The sequence below is a fragment of the Phragmites australis genome, chromosome 9, assembly GCF_958298935.1.
Source record: "Phragmites australis chromosome 9, lpPhrAust1.1, whole genome shotgun sequence".
In the NCBI taxonomy this organism is placed as follows: domain Eukaryota; kingdom Viridiplantae; phylum Streptophyta; class Magnoliopsida; order Poales; family Poaceae; genus Phragmites; species Phragmites australis.
Genome location: NC_084929.1, coordinates 30099177 through 30122384, shown reverse-complemented (window position 1 = coordinate 30122384; position 23208 = coordinate 30099177). Strand labels below are relative to the sequence as shown.

Here is a 23208-nt window from a genome sequence, read left to right as displayed (position 1 = left end):
GGAGGAGGCAATGGCACAGGAGGAGAGGAGGCAGTAGTGGTAGGGGAGGAGAGGAGGCGGCGACAGCAGGGGAGCGGAGGAGGCGGTGGCGAGGGAGGAGAGGAGGAGGCGAATGCGACGACAGGGTTGAGCAGGGGGAGAGGAGGCAACGATAGGGTTGAGAGGAGGAGTTGGCCAGTCAGGAGGGTGTGTGTGAGTAGTTAAGCCCTAGTGGGCTAGTTGGCTGCAAGGAAGGATCTGTTGGGCTGGGCCAATCCAATTCTTTTTTCTCTTTTCTTTTTTTTTTTATTTTTCTATAGCTTTTATGTAGTTTGTTTACACATAATTTATACCTACAAAGATATAACCAAATGTTTTGATGTGTGCTAATCACAAATTAATGTGTTATTTTAGAAATATTAATATTATTTACTAATAAAAATATAAATAATATATTTTTAATATAAATAGCAAGGTAACATATATATATATATAGTAACAAATCTAGACGTGCAATTTGTACGAGTTAATATATATATATATATATATATATATATATCAAGTATGATATCACCTCTGATCAAAAGCCTATAATAACTAATATTGAGTATATTGAATAACCACTAACAACTTGCACGATTAATTAGAATAATCTGCATAGTGTACCTTGAACCGTAGAGCGATATATTATCTTAGTCCCATTGGTAGTGATAGATGGATTTGCCGTTGCGACTGGTGTACGGTTGCCAGCTTGCTACCGGAAGGGGCATAAGCCATATCACCGAGAGCCTTGCTAGCTAAGACATTGCCCTAGCTGTTGTACATGTTATTCTAGACAACATTGCTGTCGTGATGTCTCCATGCTCCTTGGTTGCCCGCGAAGTTCAAAGTGTGCTTCAACATCGCCTCGACACTCGATATCTAAAATTTGTCATTCTATTTGACTTTTACTATCCATGTTTCCAACATGGTTGTGTGTCTGATGCTCATCATCTCTTCTTGCTCTACTTAGCTAGCAACATAAGCATGATGTACATCCTTTGTTGTGTTCTGCCTCTGCTCGACTCACTACTACATCTCACACGATCGATCCAACGGTATGTTCCCCTCCAATTTACGTAGGATCATGCCATTGTTGCCGTAGATATTTGCGGAACCATCGTACATCTATATATGTTCTATGCATGCCTAATTGTCTGCTTCCTTGTCTGATCCCACTTCGCACGCATTGGACTCATTAAGGCTCACACTGATGAACATATCTGTGTCTCTGTCAATCTCTAGCACTGTAAATTGGAAACCAAGCACTCAATTCTCTTTCTACCGTATTTTCATCATTCCTCATGTCCGATCTCGTGCTCTGTGACTTTTACTGCCTTAGGTAAACCACTGCTTCCCTCTCAACACCCAAGAAAAATCAAAGAATACATCACATGGACCCTTGCTCCCTCTCGCTGCTCATGCCTGCTTCCCTCCATGAAGTATCCGCACAACACCTCGCCACTCTTCACGTCGCTCTCCCTCTCGCTGCTCATGCCTACTCCTTCGCCTCTGCCTCGCCGCATTCCACGACGCCATTGCTGCCATTGTCGCCGAGCTCGTGTACGTAACCATCTGCCTCTGTTGTTGAGCTTGTGGCGAGGAGATCAATCTCGGCAACATTTCACTCGATCCGAACACCGAGGACATCAATTCAGGTAGCGGTTCTCCCGATCCTTGCGAGAGGACATCGATTCGAGCTCAATCCTGGCATCCCCTCCATGACTCCTTAGCGCATCCTTTCTTCCCAACCTTTCTATTCTTGTGCATCTGGTCCATGATACCTGAGCTTTGGTGAGCCTCCATGAAATTGGTCAATAGTAGTCTAGTAGAGCACCAACAGGACATGGTAAACTATATATTTCAGTCAACTCCAATCTCCATTGTTTGTGTTGGTCCAACACCCAAGAGCTGCACTGTTACCCATGCTACCCTCCTCCTCATGGTCTCCTCCACCTTGATCCAAAATTGCTCCGCGCAACCACTTGCGGCAATTACAAGGTTCAATTTTTTTGTCAAGGCTTTGATTTGAGCTTTGAAGAGGACGACTGGTGGTGGAGGTCATGTAGAGACAGAAGGTTCCAGTGGTGAGGGTTGCATGGACACCTTCACCGCCTCGGGCTCGGACTCCGCTGCCGTCCCCATCGCTGCCGACGGGTTCAGCTTCGAGCCCAACACGTTCACTGTAGAACAACCACAGGGAGCGGGAAATGCCATGGATGCACCGTTGCAGCACAGGATTGGGGGGGGGGTCCAAAAATCAGCCCAAGTCACCATAGCTCGGTCCAGCCCATCCAGCCCATCTTCGCTCATGGCATGTGCATAAGTGATATCTAAAACCACTCATGGTCCAACTGTACCGGTTATTGGGTCTGGGTGCGAAAGGGGAGAGAGCTCAAGGTAGCAGATCAAGGGTTCCAGGTGACTCAAGTTGAGATCCGGTAATGTGGCTCATCTGCGAAGAAAATTGTGAGAGCGACCACGCGTAGAGTGGACTCCCGCTCCTTTGCATTTGTGGTCCAAGGTATGGTGGGTAGGGATCAAATCAAGGAGATGGTGCCTGGGGGTCCATCCTACTGATCTGGTGTTGGATTCAGATCGCTGGGAGGCACCAGGGTGAAAGAGATGGTGGTAGAGAGGGTGGTGACAGACGCCAATTTGGAGAGAAATAGCAAGGTAAAGATGGATCTCAACATCAGTATAGAGGAAGCAGTCCCAACTTCACCAGGGATGCAAGGGCTGGCTTTCACAGAGAGAACAATCCCAACCTTACTAAATATGCTACAGGTAATGTTAGTAATATAGATGCTAGCTTACAAAATGTAAATAGAGATGGTGAAAGAGCTTTTGGAAGAGACAATTTTAGAAGTAGTGCTCCAATAGATGCAAGCTATGAACAAGGAAGCCAAAACTAGGGAGACAAATAGTTCAACAAGAGAAGGTCTGATGATAAAAATGGAGTGATCTTAGAACAAGATATTTGATGTAAGCTGAGAAGAGAATAAGAGGAGAAAAAAATAAATTGAGAACACTAGCAAGAGTGATAGAGAATATACTACTGAGACTAAGCTATATTTTTAGGATTGCAATGACACTGGTCATGTGAGAGCTCAATACACAAAACCAACTCGGTGTTATCATTGCAAGAAGATAGGACATAAGGCTACTATATGTCCTGAGAAGAGAGGAATGAAAGTATGTGGATTTGGTTTTCCTAGAATGGGCTTCTATAGCATCCATATTCCTACAGGTAATAAATCTAGAGCTAAGAAAGAAGTTCTGGGGATGATGACCATAGAAAGAGGCAAAGTTACTGCATAGATCATTGATCAGGAAATGGTACATTTTTTTAGAGGTAAAAAGAATTGGAAGATTAGACAGATGTTAGATAGAGAGTTCATGATCACTTTCCCTGACGAGGACATGAGGTACCAGTTGACCAGATTTGCTACCTACAGAGATGTCTGCTGATGCTACTAGTATGCTAGAGGTGGTTTGAGTGAAGGCTACTGGAATTCCTTCCTTTGCTAGAACAGAAGAAGCAGTTACTGAAATTGCTTACTTAGCTGGAGACCCGGAAGAGATTGATGAGAAGTCTTTGAGTAGACCTGGACTAGTGAGGATTAAATTGACATGTAGAGATTCTTCACATGTTAAAGGTGAGACTAAAGTCTTTATCAGTAGGGAGGGGTATAAAATTTCTTGGTGAGTAGAGGTTGCTGGCAAAGAGAAGACACCTCCTCCAGATAATTCATCATCTAAATTTGACAGACATAAAGAAGATGATGAGGAAGATGATAGGGAGGATTCTTGGGAGGGGGAGGGGGGGGGGGCTACTGATGGCAATCGTGACTCTGGGTTTTCCAAACTTCTAGAGATGCAACAGTAGGGAGGTTCTATAGATCAAAAAACTGGAGGAGGTCTCAACAATAGTAGAAACCACAAGACTATGGTAGGTGAACTTGCAAAAGAGGTGTTTGTTGAAGAAATGATAGTCACAGGGAACCCAATCTGTGAATGATCATATTGCTTCCCAGAAAAATCAAACTGTGACCGACCATTTTGCTTCTCAGGAAACAATCACAAAGATTTCTTCCCAAGAGAATTTTTCCAGGGCCTGAGGAGGAACTAGAAGAAGAACAGATGGACTATGAGATAGATTCTATAGAAAAGGAAAAGGAGGAAATGCAATTGCTAGAAGCTAGAATGGAAGAAAGAGCAAAATAGTTGGCTCCACTGTTGAACTTTAACCCTATGGAGGATAGTCAAATGGTCCAATTAGAAAAGGAAGTTGAGAGTGAGATAGCTCAAAAAATGGACCAGACTACTTTTGTGGTTGAGAACACAACACCAATTATAACCGGCTCAAAAACGTGCCTTCGAATGGGGCTGGCACGTTTCGCTTTTGTGACGGTGGTGACCTTGTGGGCGTGGAATTGAGAGATAAGATTGGAAGCAGGTCGCCAGTCACCGGCACCAAACAATCAGAATTCAGAAGACCCTTGCAATCTTGCAGTGAAACGCTGTACCATGAGATCATGACCCCGTATCAATACTATCATTGCTTCAACGGTCGAGGAACAGCATCATGCTCATTGCTGATCAGATCCCCGTGACGCGGTGTAGGCTACGACTGCACGAATGGCGCAACCAACAGCAGCAACCCCCACACCCAGGGCCCCGGCCACCCATGATCAAGGATCCAGCTCCTATTAGACCTCGACGCCACCGACAGATCGATGCTGGGAGCACGCGGCACAGCTACGTGCAGTTGTAGACATACACCACAGTTCACAGGTATGCAATGTACCCTCCGGTTGCGTTAAGAAACATTTGACATGGCACTGACCCTTCAACAACAAAGTTGTGGCCAGACCAGAGAGTAGCTGCTAAATGGATTATCAACTTTCTTCATAGATCTAACTAATTACACATGTACCGTTTATTCCGAGATCTTAGGAAATAAAGCGCTAGTGACCACCAGCAAAACTAACTACAGTACATTTGCGCTGAAGCTGCCATGAGTGCAGGAAGCTGCCTGCCTCTTCCTGTGCTTCTGCTTCGCGAGGAGCAACGCGTAAACGGCGAACCCCATCCTCTTCCTCCTCGGCTGAAACTGCTTGCGAGAAGCGCCGTCGTGATCTATCCGCAACGGAGAGAGCACCTCGTACTTCTGGCTTAGGATCTGCCCGAGCGAGACCTTCTTCCTGGCGTTCGTGCTCTTTCCGGCTACAAGCTCACGGTTCAGCTTCATGCTCAGGATCTGTCCGATGGATACCGTCTTTGTGTTCTGTGGCCCGGCGGTCACCAGGCTCAGGCCGTTCACGTCATATATCCCGGAGCCTGCTCTCCGGGGTGTCACTGCTGAGTTCTTGAACTTCACGGAATTGTTGTTGATCGGTCGCCAGTTTTGGATTATTTGATCTGACCGCAACTTTCGAAGCGTCTCTTCGGCTGCTAGCGTTGCCTTGTTTGCAGATTCTTCCCTCTTTTGGGCCTCCTCCAGAGCCTTCCTGCTTGTCTCAACAGCTCTCATTGCTTCCTCTACTCTTTCCAAAAGTTCTAGCTTGCACTGGTTTGCTTGATCTAGCTCTTGCATTGCTGCGTCAATCCTCTTTCTAGAGGTGTCGTCCGCATCTTGTGCTTTGCGCACAAACATAGCATGCTCCTCAACAGAGAGTGTGACATCGGAAGTAGCAGCACCAAGGTCCTGCCCGTTGTTCAGGTTTTTCATCTCTGAAAGAGCAATATCTTCTCCACGTCTCGAAGCTTCCTTCAATTTCTCGGCTATGACGATCCTGAACTGCAGGGTCTTCGTCTTAGACCTTGTGTGTTCGATTGCAGCTGTTAATTCACAAATCTCGTTTTTCGAATCCTCAGCCATCTTCCTGTGCTTCTCTTTCTCAGAATTCAAATGCTTCATCTGCAACCAGATTTCAGAAGGCTCAAGGATAGATTGTGAAGCTTTTACTGCTTGCCGCTGTGCGACAGTTTTGTTCAAATCAGCTTCTAATGATGAAGCCTTCCCTATGTTCACTTGTAGCCTTTCACGGGTTTTCTCAAGTGATCCTTTCTCCTTCTCTATCTGGCTCCTTAGCATGTTGACAGTATCAGTGTTAAGGAATGCTTTTGCCAGATTCAGCTTGATCAATGTGGTTAGTGGGGACTGTGTGCTTTTTGTGCTCTGGATCGGTGGATCGGTATGGCTACTGGATTTTGGGTCGAAATCAGGAAGACAATTTGCAGCATTTGTGCCCTCCAATGTTACCTTCTCTATTTGTAATTTCAAGCCATCAATAACCTGCTTTGTTGCTTGTAGTTCTTTCAAGACCTTAAATGTTTCCCTTTCCTTAACAAAAAGTTCCATCTCCAGCTTCACTGTTTGTTCCTCAACTTTCATAAGTTCTACCTCCTGAAAGAAATGCCGTTAGTGAATGGAGTAAGAATACAGATTTATTTATCGGGAACAGAAATACAAGTGCACTCAGACAAATGCATAGAGGAAATTGGGGAGCTAATGCGAAAACGTGGGGGAAAATACTTCTTGAAATCTCGCCAACAGTCCTCACTATACAATCCGTAAGAAAGTATACTTGAGAGAAAAACGATGCCTACTCGTGCAGTGGACTTTCAAAAACACTAGAAGAGGACTACTTGATCGCCTTTTGATTCTTACATTACATCTACAGTGGTCAGGTAGTAATGCAGCAATTCCCCCCACGTTGTAGCTAAGATTATCCTTGGATGCCTCACATCTGCCGCTAATGCCAAATTTGTTGTCGGCGTTGCCTCTTGTACTCAGGTTTAAGCACTTCCATACTAGTATCACTGTATCAGATGACATATTAATAGTTGTCTTCACATACCCTGAAATGATGCCCAATAGTTTACTAGTGTTTGCTCCTCAATTCAGACGTAAAAGGCATAATTTCCTCAACATTATGACAAACTAGGACCCCGAGCAAATTAACCCTGTTTCAAGGGTAAGTCTGTTGGGACAAGGCATTGATAAGAGCTACAACATGGTTAAAGAGTATATTGGGCCAAACTAACCAACTTGTGTCTTACAAAAATGTCGATTAAAACATGGTCATCTGCTTTAGGAGAAGTAAAAAAACCGGTAATGTGTAACCATAAAAATTAAACACCGGGAAGTTATTGCCATTGGTCAAGTTATTTGAACCGCAATGAACTGTAGTAATTCATCTTTGCTAGTCAGTTATACCTTCATAAACTGTTCTGCTCCGTCATATGTCATCTTTTTCAGGATACAAGTAATTTTGCAACAGGTTCTGGGCAGAGAAGTTGAGAGGCTGATAACTACCGAATGCTCACAAGTCATAGCCCAACAACATCAAGATCTAACAGTGAACCTTTATTCCTCGCAATGTCGGACCGAAGAGGCTATCCGCTATCCGGTAGTAAATGCCATGATGCATTTGGTTCTTTTCGGTTCCAGATTGATGCCAAGTCCCCGCAATGTCATGTCACAATCATCCACACCATGATGCCAACCACTTCGCCGAAAGGGATGCTGCTTCGGATGGCGTATGCCCTCACCAAATTGAAAGCAGATACCTAACAACGGCTGAAACAACATTGGAACACTGCAAATTGGAAGGAATCCCCGCGCTGAAACAACGGATGACTCTAATTTTTTTGGATCACTCTAATTTCTGTACAGCCAGTGGCAGCACAGGGATCTCAAAGTAAGTTGTTCAATGAACGCGAAAAAGCGCTTTGAAAAAAGGAGAGGAGAAAGCAGTGCGGCGGCGAGCGAGCGAGCATGCCATGCCACCACCTGCACTTTGAAACGCAGAAGTCCACTGCTTTACATAAACTAACGCCGCAAAAGGAAGGGGCACGCCCCGATCGACTGACCTCGGGCCGGAGCTGGACGGGCAGCGGCGCCCGCTGGTGCCGCCACTGGGAGACGGCGCCGCCGCCGCCGCCGAACAGGTCGACGGCCTGCCGCACGGACTCGAACGGCGACGACGTGTCCACCTCCCCACGCCCCCGCATTGCCGCCGCCTCCGCCGCGGCGACGGCGACGCCGCGCCGCGCCACTACGTCCGCCATTGCGGTCGTCCGAGGAGAGCACTACGCTGCTACCAGCAGTAGCGGGGAGCAGGGAATGGAGTGGACTGGGGCAGAGTCCGTCCGGGGGCCCGTGAGCCCTGCAGTTTTTGGTGGCTCCTTGTCCGTTGCGGCAGCGTGCGGGCGCTTCCGCTTTAGCGCGGCGTAGGGAGCTGTGGACTAGTGTCTGCCCGTTGGTGAGCGTAATTGCGGTGGACCGGTCGGTGGTGTGAGCCATGGAGCGGGAGGAAAAGGTGTTGGCTACCATGTACCATCTCGGCTAAGCAACCGAGAGATAATAAGAGGTGGGCTTAGGGCCGTCACGACTAATGTACGCGTCTTGATCGGAGGTAAAAATTATCGTTGGTTTCAGTCCCGAGTTGCTAGCGCCACATATGAAAGGGGAAGTCAACCACCCACGATCGTTTTGATTGAAGGTTAGCCGCACTCCTCCGACACTTCCAAAACCCTAAAGATCCATCGCTGAGGACGTTGTATCAACTTGGAGGCCATCACCGTTGAAAGGATCAAATTAGATCATAATTAAAACTATTTCAACCTAACTCTAGAATAAATAAACAATCTTATCCTAAATGAATAAAAAATAACTACAACGACCAAATTTGATAGAATGCTAAGTAAGAAATCATTCGAGATACTAACAAGAACAGAATTGCGGATCATTAGCTTGTAAAAAGTAAATACTCAAAGTAAATACGAAAAAAATAAAGAGATAGACAAGAAGACACCGAATTTTTTTAGGTATCGAGAAATTGATACTCCTCCCTAATTATCGTGGGAGTATTCACTAATGATATCGCTCCCCCTTGAATCACCTAGACTCAAGTGCTCTCTAGTGATAGCTATTCCGATATCTCCGGATTGGCGGGCTTCAAACCAAACACAAAGTTTTCTTTTGGGGCTCCCACAAGAACTCTAGAAGCTCACCAAGACACCTTCAATCATCAAGATCGACTAGTTGTTGTGAACGTCAAGAGTAACAAGTCAATATCTTCACTTGATCCAAATCAAGCTTAGACTATAGGTAGATGCACACTTGTTACTCTCTTTGCACTAATGATATCCTTAATCTTTAATTAAAAAATTTACATATCACTCTAGTGCACTCCTTTACCTCTTGATTACATAGTAAGTGTTTAAGCTCTTCTTAATCGCAAGGTTACCCAGTAAGATGAAATGAGGGTAATATATAGGCTAGATGTCCAAAACTAACCATTGCCCAACCACCTATATTTTTTGTGAACGCTGGATCATCTAGCGTGCATATGCTCCAAACACCGAACCATTCGGTGTGAATCGTCCACCCAAAACTAGTCGTTACTAGCCATTCCAAGCATTGAATCCTCCGGTGAAACATATGATACATACGCCGGACCATCCTGCGTGTATGAGTTCAACTTCCATTGAACCGAAAGAAATTCCTCTGGATTTTACTCCGGCGATACCTCCGATATATGCGCCGGACCATCCGATGTGTATAAGTCCGTCTTCTAGTCAACACAAATAAACCATCTGGACTTTACTCTGGTGACACCTTTGATATATGTACCGGACTATCCGGCGTGTATAAGTCCATCTTCCAGTGAGCAGAAAGAAATCATCTGGACTTTACTCTAGTGAAGCCTCTTATGGTACGCCAGACCATCTGACATGTTTAACTCGAAATCTCTCTTTTGAAAAATACTTCGGCATTGCCAACTTCTCTTTGCTGGATCACCCAACGTGTACAATAGTATTGAGATAAAAGCTCTGACATGTACAATGCCTTTATTGCCGAACCATCCGACAAGTATAGAGTTTTTAGAACTTATCCAATTCAAACTTTTTTAGGTCATATTTTCACTTCAACTCATTCTTAGACTTCTCTGAGCTACCTAGTGCTAGAATTTTGTGCATACAACCAAATCTAGACTCAACTAGATCAAGCTACTACTATTATCCCCTCTTTATAGTACGGTCAAAGAACAAAAAAGAGCCTATTTTATTCTAAGTGTCATTCATGTTCTTACGACACTTAGAACTAGAAAATCCTTAATATTGACGTTCACATCCTTTGATCGCTCAACCATTCAATTAAGGGACCAATATCATCTAACAATATTTTGAACTAATCTTTTAATTGCCCTTCAAAATAAACTTTTTAGTCATAATGATATACTTGTCATTAATCACTAAAATACTTACCACTTACCTAGAGACCTAGATGCTACAACTGCCATAGAGACCTCGACATTTCACCACTGACCTACACCGACAGAGGCTTCACCGATGACATTGTACTGATCCATGTCGCTGCTCTTCCCGAAGCAACATAGATCATTTCCAATAGCATCGTCTAATCAAGGTTAAATCTATCTAATTTCATATTATGATTAAATATTAATGTAATTAGGCTAAGTGATTATCTCGGTTTAAATTAGTTTAATTCTACAAAAGGTGGTTGCACGGCCGGAGAGAAGTCGAAAAAACAGGCGTTTCACCCGTCCTCATGTCTTGTGCAATTGCTGAATGACAAGATGAGTGGCGGACTGGTTGATGCCGTGTTGGGTGCGTGGCTGTCGTTGATGCTACCGGGTGTAGTCTAGAGATCTCTTAAGAAAATAATTGTACAAATGAGACACAATGTAGGGGAAAACTTTCTCTTCTTTATTCATCTATGTTTACAATGAGGGGTTCTGCCTCGTATATATAATGCCAAAAAACCCTAAGAGATAGAATCGAATCTTTCAAGAGATCGAGATGAGCCCATATTCGGTTGTAAAACTCTAGTTTTCTTAACACTCCCCCTTGAGCACTTCTTGCAAAATGCATATGTCCTATCAAAACTCTCCAAAAATCTAGTGAAAAAAATTAGGAGAAAGAATACATAGCTCGCGACATGGTCACATAAATTGCTTCATTAAAAACCTTATCATGAGAAACTTCAGGAAAACTCATTTAAGGGAAAAAGAGTACAATCCACCCAAAATACTTCATATAATCTTCATAATTAACTTTGGACAATTAATCTTTTTGACTAAGATTTAATTCCTCATGTCGATATTATGTGAAAATTCTCCCCCTAAAATGTGCAACTCTCTAAGCCTTATCACCCCAATGCCACGAACACATCTTTTAAAACTAGATGCAGGGAGAGACTTAGTGAATAAATCTGCAAGATTTTCACATGACTTGGTATGCATTATCTTTATTTCATTCATCTCATGCAATTCACGAGCATAGAAGAACTTGGGGTTGATATACTCCATTAAGTTGCTTTTCACATATCCTGATTGCACTTGCGCAACACATACAACATTATCTTCATAGATAATGGTGACAGTGTTAGTAGTGTTCAAACCACATGACTGCTGGATATGATTGATCACTCTTCTAAGTCATGCGCATTCTCGTGTGGCTTCATATAAAGCTATTATTTCTGAGTGATTCGTCGAAGTAGATATAAGACTTTGCTTTGACGATTTCTAGGATATTGTAGTTCCACCACATAAGAAAACATAGTCAGTCTGTAATATTGTTGTATGAGGGTCTGACAGATATCAAACATCTACGTATCCAACAAAACTTACGTCCTGATTCTTTTTTAGAATAGATCCAGATCTTTTCTACCTTGCAAGTAACACAGAATATCCTTCACGCTCTTTCAATACCTTTAGTGGGCTCTACGTTGTATCATGCAAGTAGGTTTTTTGCGAACGCTATGGCTGACCTATTGCAATTAGCTAGATACATCATCGCACCTATTGCACTTAAGTATGAGAATTTCAATGATCCTAACACTTTCTCCCCTCTTCTCTAGGCCTATAGGGATCTTGATCTATTTGCAATAACCTTCCGACCATGGGAGTTTTAGCGGAAAATGATGTTTGAAAATCAAACTACTCTAACACCTTATGAGTATAATTTGACTGATGTACAAAATTCCATTTGTCACATGCTCTAGCTGCAGGCCTAAGCAAAATTTGGTTTTACCCAAGTCTTTCATTTCAAATTCAGACTTCAAGTACGAGTTTGCTTCTTTAGTTTCTTCTTCTATACCGATGATATTCAGATCATCTTCATATGCAAAAATCCATTCTGGGACCTGACTATTTCAACCCATATAGCGATTTCTTCAATTATACCTATAAAGATGTCTATTTCTTATATCCTGATTCGGCAATGATATTCCTTCAGGTACCTTCATATAAATGTTTGAATCAATGCTCCTATAAAGATATATGATCACAACATCCATCAGTTTTATTTTCAACTCTAGGTTGACTACCATCGAGATTAAATATCTAAAGATAATACCATCCATCACCAGGCGATAGGTTTCTTCATAATCAATGCCTGGTTGTTGAGTGAAACCTTGTGCAACTAGTCGTGCTTGGTACCTCATAATTTTATTCCTTTCATTCCTCTTACGAATAAAAGCCCACTTGTATTGCACTGGTTTGATGTGGGGAGGAGTGCGGCATACTAGCCCAAAAATCTCCCTTTTGTGCAGGTACAATAGTTTAGCTGTTATTGCCTTCCGCCAGTCTTCCCAATCTAACATCATTCTACATTCAGTGAGCGATGCTGACTCAGGGCCATGATCTATAATTGTGACAATTTTATTTGTAAAGTATATATCAACTATTGTGGTTGCTCTGTTCCAAGATTCCGCTGAATTCACATAGTTCATTGCTATTTCATCATGGGCTACACTTTCAGGTGCTTTTTCATCTTGCTCTTCATTATTTCTTTCAGGTGCACTTTCAGGTGCTTCTTTATTATTTCTTATTATGGGAGCAATGCCCTTTAATTTACCAGCGTCAATTTCAACACATGCATTTTCACTGGTTTATTCCTACGTGGGAAGATTTAAATCTGCTATGCCTATTTTGTTAGGTTCCATACCATCACCATGTCTCAACTGGCCCCCTTCTTCTTCCTTTGTGGCATTTTTATGATCAGTTATGGTAAGCTCTCATTTCCTACTTTCGTCAGACGTCTCTGGCTACTTGGGACTTGAGGAACCAAATTTCTTATCCTTTTATTATTTTTCGGAGCTCCTAGGACAAGATGAGGGGTACCTTCCTTTGGTACTTCCACCCTCTCTGATGCATTGCATGCAGGCACATGCCACTTAGTCACGCTCTTCAAATCATAAAAATGATCAGGCAGATTGTTTGCTAATTTCTGCGAAATGATAATTTTCTATACTTCATCATTTGCTTCACTAGTGCATGGGTCATGTGTCGTAATTCCTTCGGCCTGCCAAATAATTTTCTGACATTCTTCATCCATGGATATATTTCATGCCCCTAATAGCGGAAAAATATTTTCATCAAATATGCAATCAGCGAAGCAGGCCATATGCAAATTTACAGTTGTTGGTTCTAAATATCAGATTATGGATGCAATATCATAATCGACATATAGTCCAACTTTTCTCAAAGGTCACATAGTGGTTCGCTATGGCAGCGGTATTGGCACATAAACAATAAATATTATCGAGGGTAAATCCCTGACAATGATTCGGGGTATGTTGGACAGTGGGTGCGTGATCAGCGTTCCGGGTGTGCCTATGGAATGTGTGTGTTGTTGCTCAGGAACACCAAAGTTATCCATGTTAGAAGTGCAAAGTGTGGACCCCTCGTCCGTCGTCAGGTTGAACCTGCTCGAAGAAACAACAACCCCGATTAGTTTCTGGGTACTCTTTTATCTGATCGGATCATACTTGGCCGATGGTATCGGTTTGCACCACAGGGCTGGGTGTTGACCGTCCCGATATGGTGAGCGCTCCTATGGGTGGGGCTGCCGTTGATGAGGCAGGTTCCCTCGGGACTTGCGGTCTAGGAGTCCCTGTAGGCGCCTTGGATATGGATGCCTCTGCTTCTCTTTGTTGAACCCCGAGGCCTTCGAATCCTGGTCCAATGTGCTGACTGTGGAACATATCGGGTTTGTCTGGGTTGTATCCCATGAAGAGCACCTCGCGGCGACTCGGATCCACCGAGCGGGACTTGTCGGTCGTCGGGGATTCGAACATGGATAGCCCACAAGAAATTAACAGCACTTACCAGAACTCGAAAACACATCCCCTACCTGGCACGCCAAATGTCGAGGGTAAATCCCTGATAATGATTTCGGGGTATGTTGGACAGTGGGTGCATGCTCGGCGTTCCGGGTGTACCTATGGAATATGTGTGTGTGTTGTTGCTCAGGAACACTAGAGTTATCCAGGTTTAGGCCCCTCGTGAGGTAATAGCCCTATATCCTGTGTATTCTTCTTCTTCTTCCTTTTTACAGAAGATATCCCCTTTATATTCCAGGGGGAAGAAGTTTTACAAGTGGGCCCAACAAGAAGACCCATGCCTATCCTAGAGAAATGATATAAGCAATCATTATGAGCCTACATTCGATGTGCCTGCCCTGGATCCCTGCGGCGGTCATCCCGTCCATCGGTCGCACCCCTGTTTGTCATGCCCGAAGCGCCCAGCCTGCCCTGTCCTGTTGCATGCTTCCCACATGCACCTGTCGTGCCCCCTGTCACGTCTGCACGTCCATCCCACAATAATTAATGTCTGCGGGATGGGATAAGGTAACTTTGCGCTGATCTTGCCGCCTCAGCAGGAGTGGACTGCTTGGGAAAGAAAACGGCATGAGTAGCGGCATTAAATGAGGTTTGACTCGCCTAGACGAGTACCTACCCCATGACCAGTAAGGATTGGTCACGCGGAACCCTACAGAGGCCCTAGTCATGGTCGCGCTGGTGTTGATTGGTCGCGTGGGGGTCATGGGTCAAAGAACGAAAGTGGGTTTTGCCCAAAGCTGACCGTTGCAGGCCATCCTGGTGGGGGACCCCTATATACTTTACATCGATAATAGCCCCCAAGATCCCTCGTGGATGCGATGATCTGGGCTGTTTTTCATCATGTTGAGGTCGGGTCTAGTCGTACCACTCGGGCCCTGGGTGGACAAGAGCTTTGCCTAGGGAGTGGTCGGTGACATGGCCCACCACCGTGTATGGCTTGGGAAACCGTATCCTGAGGGGAGGTCAACCGTCAGAGAGAGAGAGAGAGAGAGAGAGAGAGAGAGAGAGAGAGAGAAAGAGAGAGAGATCGTGGGGGAGAGAAAACTTTGATAGCCATCGGTTTCCAAGGCGGTGGGACCGACCCGATCTTATAAATCGAAAGCCAGAAACCCCTTCGCACTCCAAGCTTCTGCGCTAAAGCCCATCGCCTCAAACCACATCCTGTCTTTCTTGTGAAAACCATCGTTGAGCTCCCATAATGTCACGCACCAAAAAGGAGCCTGACTTCCCTAAGTCAAAGTCCACCGCCTCGAAGCTGAAGCAGATGTACGGGAATCGCCTACTTTTGCGTCACCTGTCTTCAGGATATCATCTTGGGGGGATGTCCCTACTCCCCGTCAGGGGGAGATCATGATCTTTGCCTTGTTCTTCCTGGCGGGTCTTGTCCCCTCCTTCTTCGAGTTCTTCGTCACCGTCATCTCCTTCTGTGATATCTGCCACCTCCACCTCAACCCCAACTCCATCATCATGTTGAGCATTTTTGCTCACATGTGTGAAAACTTCATAGGGATCGAGCTATGCCTTGATCTCATCCGGTTTTTCTACACAATCCGGGCACAGCCCAGGCCAGCCACTGGGAGCTTTGGCTTTCGTCTCCGTGACGGTGTCGCGAGCTCTTATCTGGAGATGAACCTCAAATCTCTGTGGTCAGGCTGGAGGGACAAATGGTTCTACCTCACGACCGATGACTCCCTGGACATCCTCCGTGTGCCAGATGCACTGGCACGTCTTGCGAATTGTTGGGGGAGCTCCCCCAAGCCGACCGCCGAACTGCTGCTCCTTGTCGGCCGGGTCAAGACGCTTGTGGAAGCCAACCTGTCGGGGTCGAACGTTGTCCACGACTTCATCAAGCACCGGCTGTGTCCCCTGCAGCAGAGAGCCCACCTATCATATCTATATACCGGGAGTGATGATGACACTCGGGAGAGCTCCGCAGGTAACATCACAGGCATCCTTCTGTCATTGTGTGTTGGTCGAGTGGTGTCCTATTCCCTTTGATCAGATCTTCCTGACGAGGTCATCGACCTATGGGTTAGGTCACTGATGGCGGCGGCCACCAGGAAGGGTGGCCCCTTGTGTGTCCCCCTGTGTGAGCTCCCCCTACTAGAGAGGGCTCGGATGAGACTGTTATGTTTAGCATTGTTTTCAAAATTTCTTGATCGAACCTTTTCCTAGGTCATGGTCTCATGGCTCAAATTATTTCCAACATCTCCCTGAGGCAGATGTCCTGAGGCTGATAGTCGACGAGGTCGGGGAGGCCTTCCAGGAGATTGAACGTGAGGGTCGTCACCATCGCCTATCACTGCCCCAGATGCCCACTGACCTGGTCACAACCCCATCCCATTAGGCCGGGGAAGCGACCCGTCTGCTCCGGGTCAGGCGGTGATTGCGTGTAGCAGCTCTGCGAGCGGTGCCGGTTAGTAGGAGGTCGACCCGCAGTGCCCTGACCTGACGCGCCAAGACCCGGCGCCCCGCGACCAGACTTGAACAGGCCAAGCCTGCCCTGACCTAGCTAGGACCGACTAGAGACCTCGCAACCAGACCGTCATGGATCAAGCATCTGCGCAAAAGAGGACGACGGAGGACTCGTCCACCGCGGAGGAGTCCAAACGTGCTCGTAGAACACCGAGTCTGGCGGACCCCTAGCGGGGGTGTCTTCCCCAGCCGATTGGTCTGGCGGTTTTGTGAGGACCAGAGTTGTGCTTATCTCCCCGCCGCTGCAGTAAGTTTCTTTTGGGTAAGTATAGATGCTTTGGATTTCCGTTCCTTCCTGATTCAGTAACATTGTTGTTTGCCGCAGACCCATGGTTGCCCCCGCGGCTCCCATCATGACCCCTCCGATGGCGCCCCTGTAGGGCATCCCAGCGCCTCCGCCAGCATTCGCTTTGCCCTCTGGAGCATCGGCAGCAGTTTCAGTCCCCATGGCGCCGATCAAGGAGTCCGTTGTGGCCCCCAACTTGCTTACTCTGGTCAACAGCCTCCCCGCTTCTGTTCACAGGCTGGTCAAAGAGAAGGAAGCGGTGGCCAGTAGGTGTGCCGATCTAGAAAATTAGCTGGCCCAAGAAATGGAGGTCGAGCGCCTGCTGTAGCAAAGGTGTGGCGAGCTCCAGCGGGAAAAAGTTGCACTTTTTGCCGAACACTCCACGCTTCCCGTTGAGCACTCCCAGCTCAAGGAGGACGAACGCACTGCCCTCCGCATTCTCAAGGACGCCTTCAATGCACTGGCGGATCTCCTGGGGAGCCTCGGGCTGGGAGCCATTGAGCTGAAGGACAACCGCACAGCTCGGGCCTGGGCCTACGCCATCAGGGTCCTGGCGAAATTTTTTTCTGAGCTCCCAGCCACCCTGGTGATGAGGGGTACTGAGGACGTAGTGCAGGCGGTGAGGTCAACTACGGAGTAAATTTTCTATGCTACCGAAGTCGCGACCCCCATTTCAACCAGAACCTTATCCGAGAGGGAGTCGTGGTCGCCGGGCCCGAAACTAAGGAGAGGCTGCAACGGGAGTGTCAAGGAACGGTGGACCACGTGACTTCTGTCTTCTGGGTGGAGGCCACCGAGGAGTAAAAACTTGATAGTTTTGTCTTGTAATATATTCGAATGAAGCCTCCTGTTTTTGTTCTTCGATGAGTTTGTGTTGTTGTGGTCGTAGAGTTCCTGGAGTGTTCGAACCATCCGTCCACCGAGCCCCCACCTGCGCTGACCAGCCCCCGAGCTCTTGCTGAGCCCCCGATCAATCCTCCCAACGATCCCGCCGACCGACGTATTTTGGAGGCGACGGTCGAACGTGAGCTGGGCTTGTGGTTGAGCGAGCGAGTACGTCGAGCGACCATCAAGGTGTGTTATTCCGACCACTTGAGCCACGTGTTGGTCCTAGGTTACCCATGCAAGGCTCGACCAGCCGACTCCTATGTGGCTTACGACCTATTTCTTGACCAGCCTGCCGGGAGGAGCTACTCGCAGTGCGAAGGGAACTAGAGCGGGTGACCCGTGAATGTGTCCTGCAAAGAGAGGACTTCTGCGACCGCCTTTGACATTGTTGGGAGGATCTGTCGGCAACGTAGAAAGACCTAGAGAAGCTAAGCAAGGAGAGTGACGAGCGGTGAGTGAGATTCTACGACCATCTTAGCCTGGCTTTTACCCCATTCGACTCCCTGCTTCGGTCCGCCGGTGTTCAAGTTTGCCCGACACCTGGGAACACCGTGACCGGTCATATTGAGTGGTTTTTGGCAGCCTCTGAGGAGGCAGGTGGCCTCGAGCAAATGATTCATGAGGCTGTCGGTGACCACCTTTTTGAGGTTGGGATCTCTGGCACCTGTCTTACCTTCGCATGCGTCCACGCCTGCTTCCCCGACCTGGACCTCTTGCCGATAGTCGGTGTTGGTTTTAAAGCTACTCGGATGACCACGAAAGAGCTCGGCACCTGTACCAATTTGTTTTTGTAAGTTGTTTGTTCTTGCCTTTGGACTGTCTGGTTCGACCCACTTAGGGGTATTTTTGGCTCCTAGGAGTATTGTCTAGGGGTCGTCTAGAGCCCATCCCCGGGTCTCATTCGAGTGGTTGCTTTGTAACGAAGGATACTTGTCTTTATGTGGATTTTTTCCTATGCTTGGGCGGCGTGTAGCCTCAGAGTGCTCGTAATGCCTAGGGAGGATTGCATCAACCCACTCGCTAACTAGGTCCTAGCACAAAGGATGACCTTTAGCCCATCAAACCTTTCGGTGGCAACCAACGCTCGACCCGAGTTAGGGCTTGTGGTTGTTAAACCTCGGGCGCCATCCCCCTAGCAGCGTGCGAGTGGTTAATTTTGGATCTCGTCCCATCAATCATGAGTGAGTGGGCTAAACAGACCTAGCTGCAAGAAAACAAAACACATATCCTAATAGTTCTAGCCCCCGACTATCTTGTCGGCAGAAGAAGTTGTAGACCAGGCAGTCAAGTTCTTGAAATGAAAATGCTTACAATTTGGTGGGAGGCCACATTTGTCCGTGAAGTCCTGCAACACAGAAAGCTTGGTTTCTTGGATTTGAAAACACTTACAAGTCATGTCCACGCTCATCTGGAAGGTCCTACAAAATAGAAAAACTGGCTCATCGTCGAACAGCCTTGTACACAGGACCGGTGTTTCACGAGTTGTGTAATTTGTGGCCGACCACCCTAGCAAACCTGACCCAGTTAGGTCAGGGAACTATAGGTCGCTTTGGAGCACCCCTCCCTCCCCGGGAGGAGCCTATTACTACCTGCCCAGCCTTAGACTGAAACCAGGTCGAGGTCGCCCATGACCAGTGCTCTTCCCGCGCCTAGTGGTCGCGGCGACGCCTGAGGCCTTGTTGGGACCGGGCTACTCGAGCCTTAGAGCACGTTCGCGGAACTCTTCGCCCGAGTTTTTATCTTCGTCCCCACGCAACAAGTTGGTCTGGCCCGGATGGCTGGTCGTTCGAGGCGGCCAGTGTGCGATTCCCAACTGGTGAATCGAGTTCTATTGTCCGATTTTATGTGACTTGGACTACCAAGTCATACTACCAGCGCTCGCATGGACCTTAATCGCCGCTGTGGTAGTGATCTCCTTAATGGGTTCGGGTTCGATCCACTTTGTGGACTTGTTGACTACCATGCATAGGAAATTAAAACTGCATGGGGCTTTAGGGAACGGTCCCACGGTGTCGAGCCCTTAGATAGCCAAAGGCCTAGAGAGTGGTATAGTTTGCAGTGCCTAGGCTAGTAGGTTGGTATTTCGGTCGTGGTACTGGCATGACCCGCACCGTTTCACCTGCTCGCAAGCATCCTGGAGGGTGGTATGAGGTTCCACCTCCATGTATGCCTCCGAGAATGTTAGAGAACGTTGTGCTGCCCCCATCCTGAGCGTTGTATTTCAGTAAAGAGTCGTTGTTCCCTTGGTGGCAAAGGCATCCCTCTACCCCAGGAGGATTCTCGCGGTCTGCCCGTGTGACCCTTTCTGCTAACACATCGTCGCCAGGGTCTGCTTGATTCTAAAAGTAGTCCAAGATCTGATCCATCCAGGTCGTACCCGAATCGAGCAGGGCGACCACATGCCTTCAAAGGTGTTGCCTCTGGTGTTCCGTTTCCCAGCAGAGCATCCCTTCCACGTTGGTCCGAGACCGCGGTGGGTGGTCATGTGAACCTTTTTCCCAAAGACTCCGACTAGAGCGGGTTCGCAAGAAGAGGCCGGTTGGACCAGCCCATCGACCAAGGAAGTAGTCCTTGCAAGGGACGTGCGTGACTTCCTGGTCGATGGCGCGTCACTCTAGCTATCTTACTTCAGAGTGGTATGTCGCCATCATCTGGTCCGAGCACTGGAAAACCCTTTGGTGTTAGGGTCACACCCAGTAGAGAATCCCTCACGCTAGTAGGCACCCTCCGCGCGGGTGCTGCTCATGTTCCAGATAAGAGGCCATCATACTCTGCAATGCTATTATTAATTGGAAAAACATAATTAAACTATATACCTGATGACGCAGGGTCCTGTGCTTGTTCGTGGTCGGTGGAAGCGTGTCTCGCTTTAGGGACCAGTACTGCGCCTGTGGGGCCTTGAAATCCTACAAGACAGGACAAAGATTCCCCCTTCCTATCGATGGGTGGTCAGTACCGGGGGAGGAGAGGGTTACCTTTTTGAGGTCCTGGTCCCCAACGGGGGGTGGTTATTACCCATGTCAGAAGTGCGAAGTGTGGACCCCCCGTCCGTCCTCGGGTTGAACCTGCTCGAAGAAACAACACCCCCGATTAGTTTCTGGGTACTCTTTTACCTGATCGAATCATACCTGGCTGATGGTATCGGCTTGCGCCACATGGCTGGGTGTTGACTGTCCCGACGCGATGAGCGCTCCTCCGGGTGGGGATGCCGTTGATGAGGCTGGTTCCCCCGGGACTTGAGGTCCGTGAGCCCCCGTCGGTGCCTTGGATATGGATGCCTCTGCTTCTCTTTGTTGAACCCTGAGGCCTTCGGATCCCGATCCATTGTGCTGACTGTGGAACATATCGGGTTTGTCTAGGTTGTATCTCATGAAAAACACCTCGCAGCGACTTAGATCCTCCGAGCGGGACTCGTCGGTCGTCAGGGATTCAAACATGGATAGCCCACAAGAAATTAACGGTACTTACTAGAACTCAAAAACGCACCCCCCTACGTGGCGCGCCAAATATTGAGGGTAAATTCCTGACAATGATTCTAGGATAAGCTAGACAGTGGGTGTGTGATCGACGTTCTGGGTGTGCCTATGGAATGTGTGTGTGTTGTTGCTCAGGAACACCAGAGTTATCCAGGTTCAGGCCCCTCGTGAGGTAATAGCCCTACATCCTGTGTATTCTTCTTCTTCCTTTTTACAGAAGATATCCCCCTTTATATTCCAGAGGGGAGAAGTCTTACAAGTGGGTCCAACAAGAAGACCTATGCCTGTCCAAGAGAAATGATATAAGCAATCATTACAAGCCTACATTCGTTGTGCCTGCCTTGGGTCCCTGCGGCGGTCATCCCGTCCAACGGTCGCACCCCCATTTATCGTGCCTGAAGCGCCCAGCTTGCCCTGTCCTATCATTGGCTTCTCACACGCGCCTGCTGCGCCCCCTGTCGCGTATGCGCGCCCGTCCCGCAGCAATTAATATCTGCGGGACGGGATAAAGTAACTCTACGCCGACCATGCCGCCTCAGTCGGAGTGGACTACCTGGGGAAGGAAAACGGCGTGAGTAGCGACATTAAATGAGGTTTGACTGGTCTAGACAAGTACCTGCCCCACGACCAGTAAGGACTGGTCGCGGGGAACCCTGCGAAGGCGCTGGTCGTGGTCGTGCTGGCGTTGACCGGTCACACAGGGGTCATGGGTCAAAGAACGAAAGTGGGTTCTATCCAAAGCTGACCGTTGCGAGCCATCCCGATGGGGGACCCCAATATTCTTTACATCGACACATCCAAATTTGCGTAAATGGAAATTTTTTGGAATTACCCCTTGCACTAGTTTCATAGTTGAATGGATGTTATATGAGGATGGTCTATAATTAATGAGAGTTGTCGCATGTAAGACTGCATGTCCCCAACATATAACAGACAAATTACAATACTGTAACAAAGGTCTAGCAATAAACTTTATTTTTTTAGTAGTGTTTCGGCTAGTCCATTCTGAGTGTGGACGTGCATTATAGAATGTTCAACTTTAATTCTCAAACCAGTGCAATAATCATCGAACACTTTAAAAGTAAATTCTCCAGTGTTGTCCATTCTAATGGATTTCCTTATTAGTATGATCTGCGAGATCAATTTTGCAAAGACGTGGTTGCGAGTAGATAATAGACATCCATGCGATCACTTCAAGGATGCATCTATTAATATTATAAAATACTAGAACGGGCCAAAAAGTGGATGAATAGGACCACAAATATCCCCCTGGATTCGGTCCAAAAATGCAGGATTTCATCTTGTACCTTCAAGGTAGATGGTCTTATTGTTAATTTTTCGATAGCACATACAGGGCACACAAAATCTTCATGATTCGAGAAATTCTTTACATTTATGTCATGACTTTGTGAGTTAGTAATTATGTTTCTCATCCTTCTAAGACCAGGGTGATCTAATCTATCATGCCATAGGGAGAATAATTCTGCACTACGAAATACAGTCTTTAAAACACTTCAACTGTTCTAATGCGACTGTAGTACAAGCCACTGCTCATAGAAGGAAGTTTTTCTAGTATTCTCATTTCACTATCATGCTTAGTGATGAGCAAGTGCTCCCTACCATCTTCTTCACCTGTTTCTATATGAAAACCGTTAGCGTGAATATCTTTAAAACTTAAGAGATTTCTTATAGATTTAGAGTACAACAATGCTTCTTCAATATGCAAAATAGTTCCAATAGATAGTATAACTGTGGCTCTTCTAAAACGTACTATGCATTTATCACTACCAGTGACAGTCATCACTTTTTCAGAGCTATTTCTGATAGACTAAAAATAAACCTTTTCTCTTAAGATAGTATTTATTGTTCCACTATCCTCAATACACACTTCCTCCATACGGGCG

At 46.8% G+C, this 23208-nt stretch overlaps 1 protein-coding gene across 1 annotated transcript; it reads right to left on the bottom strand.

The window, feature by feature from the left end:
* Positions 1-4892: 4892 nt before the first annotated feature.
* On the bottom strand, positions 4893-8202 carry LOC133929078 (WEB family protein At2g38370-like). The gene is made up of 2 exons (XM_062375671.1): positions 7900-8202; positions 4893-6430 (listed from the first exon to the last, which is right to left on the bottom strand). The coding sequence occupies exons 1-2, from the start codon at positions 8095-8097 to the stop codon at positions 5012-5014; spliced, it is 1617 nt and encodes a 538-aa protein (XP_062231655.1). The 5' UTR covers positions 8098-8202; the 3' UTR covers positions 4893-5011.
* Positions 8203-23208: the final 15006 nt, after the last annotated feature.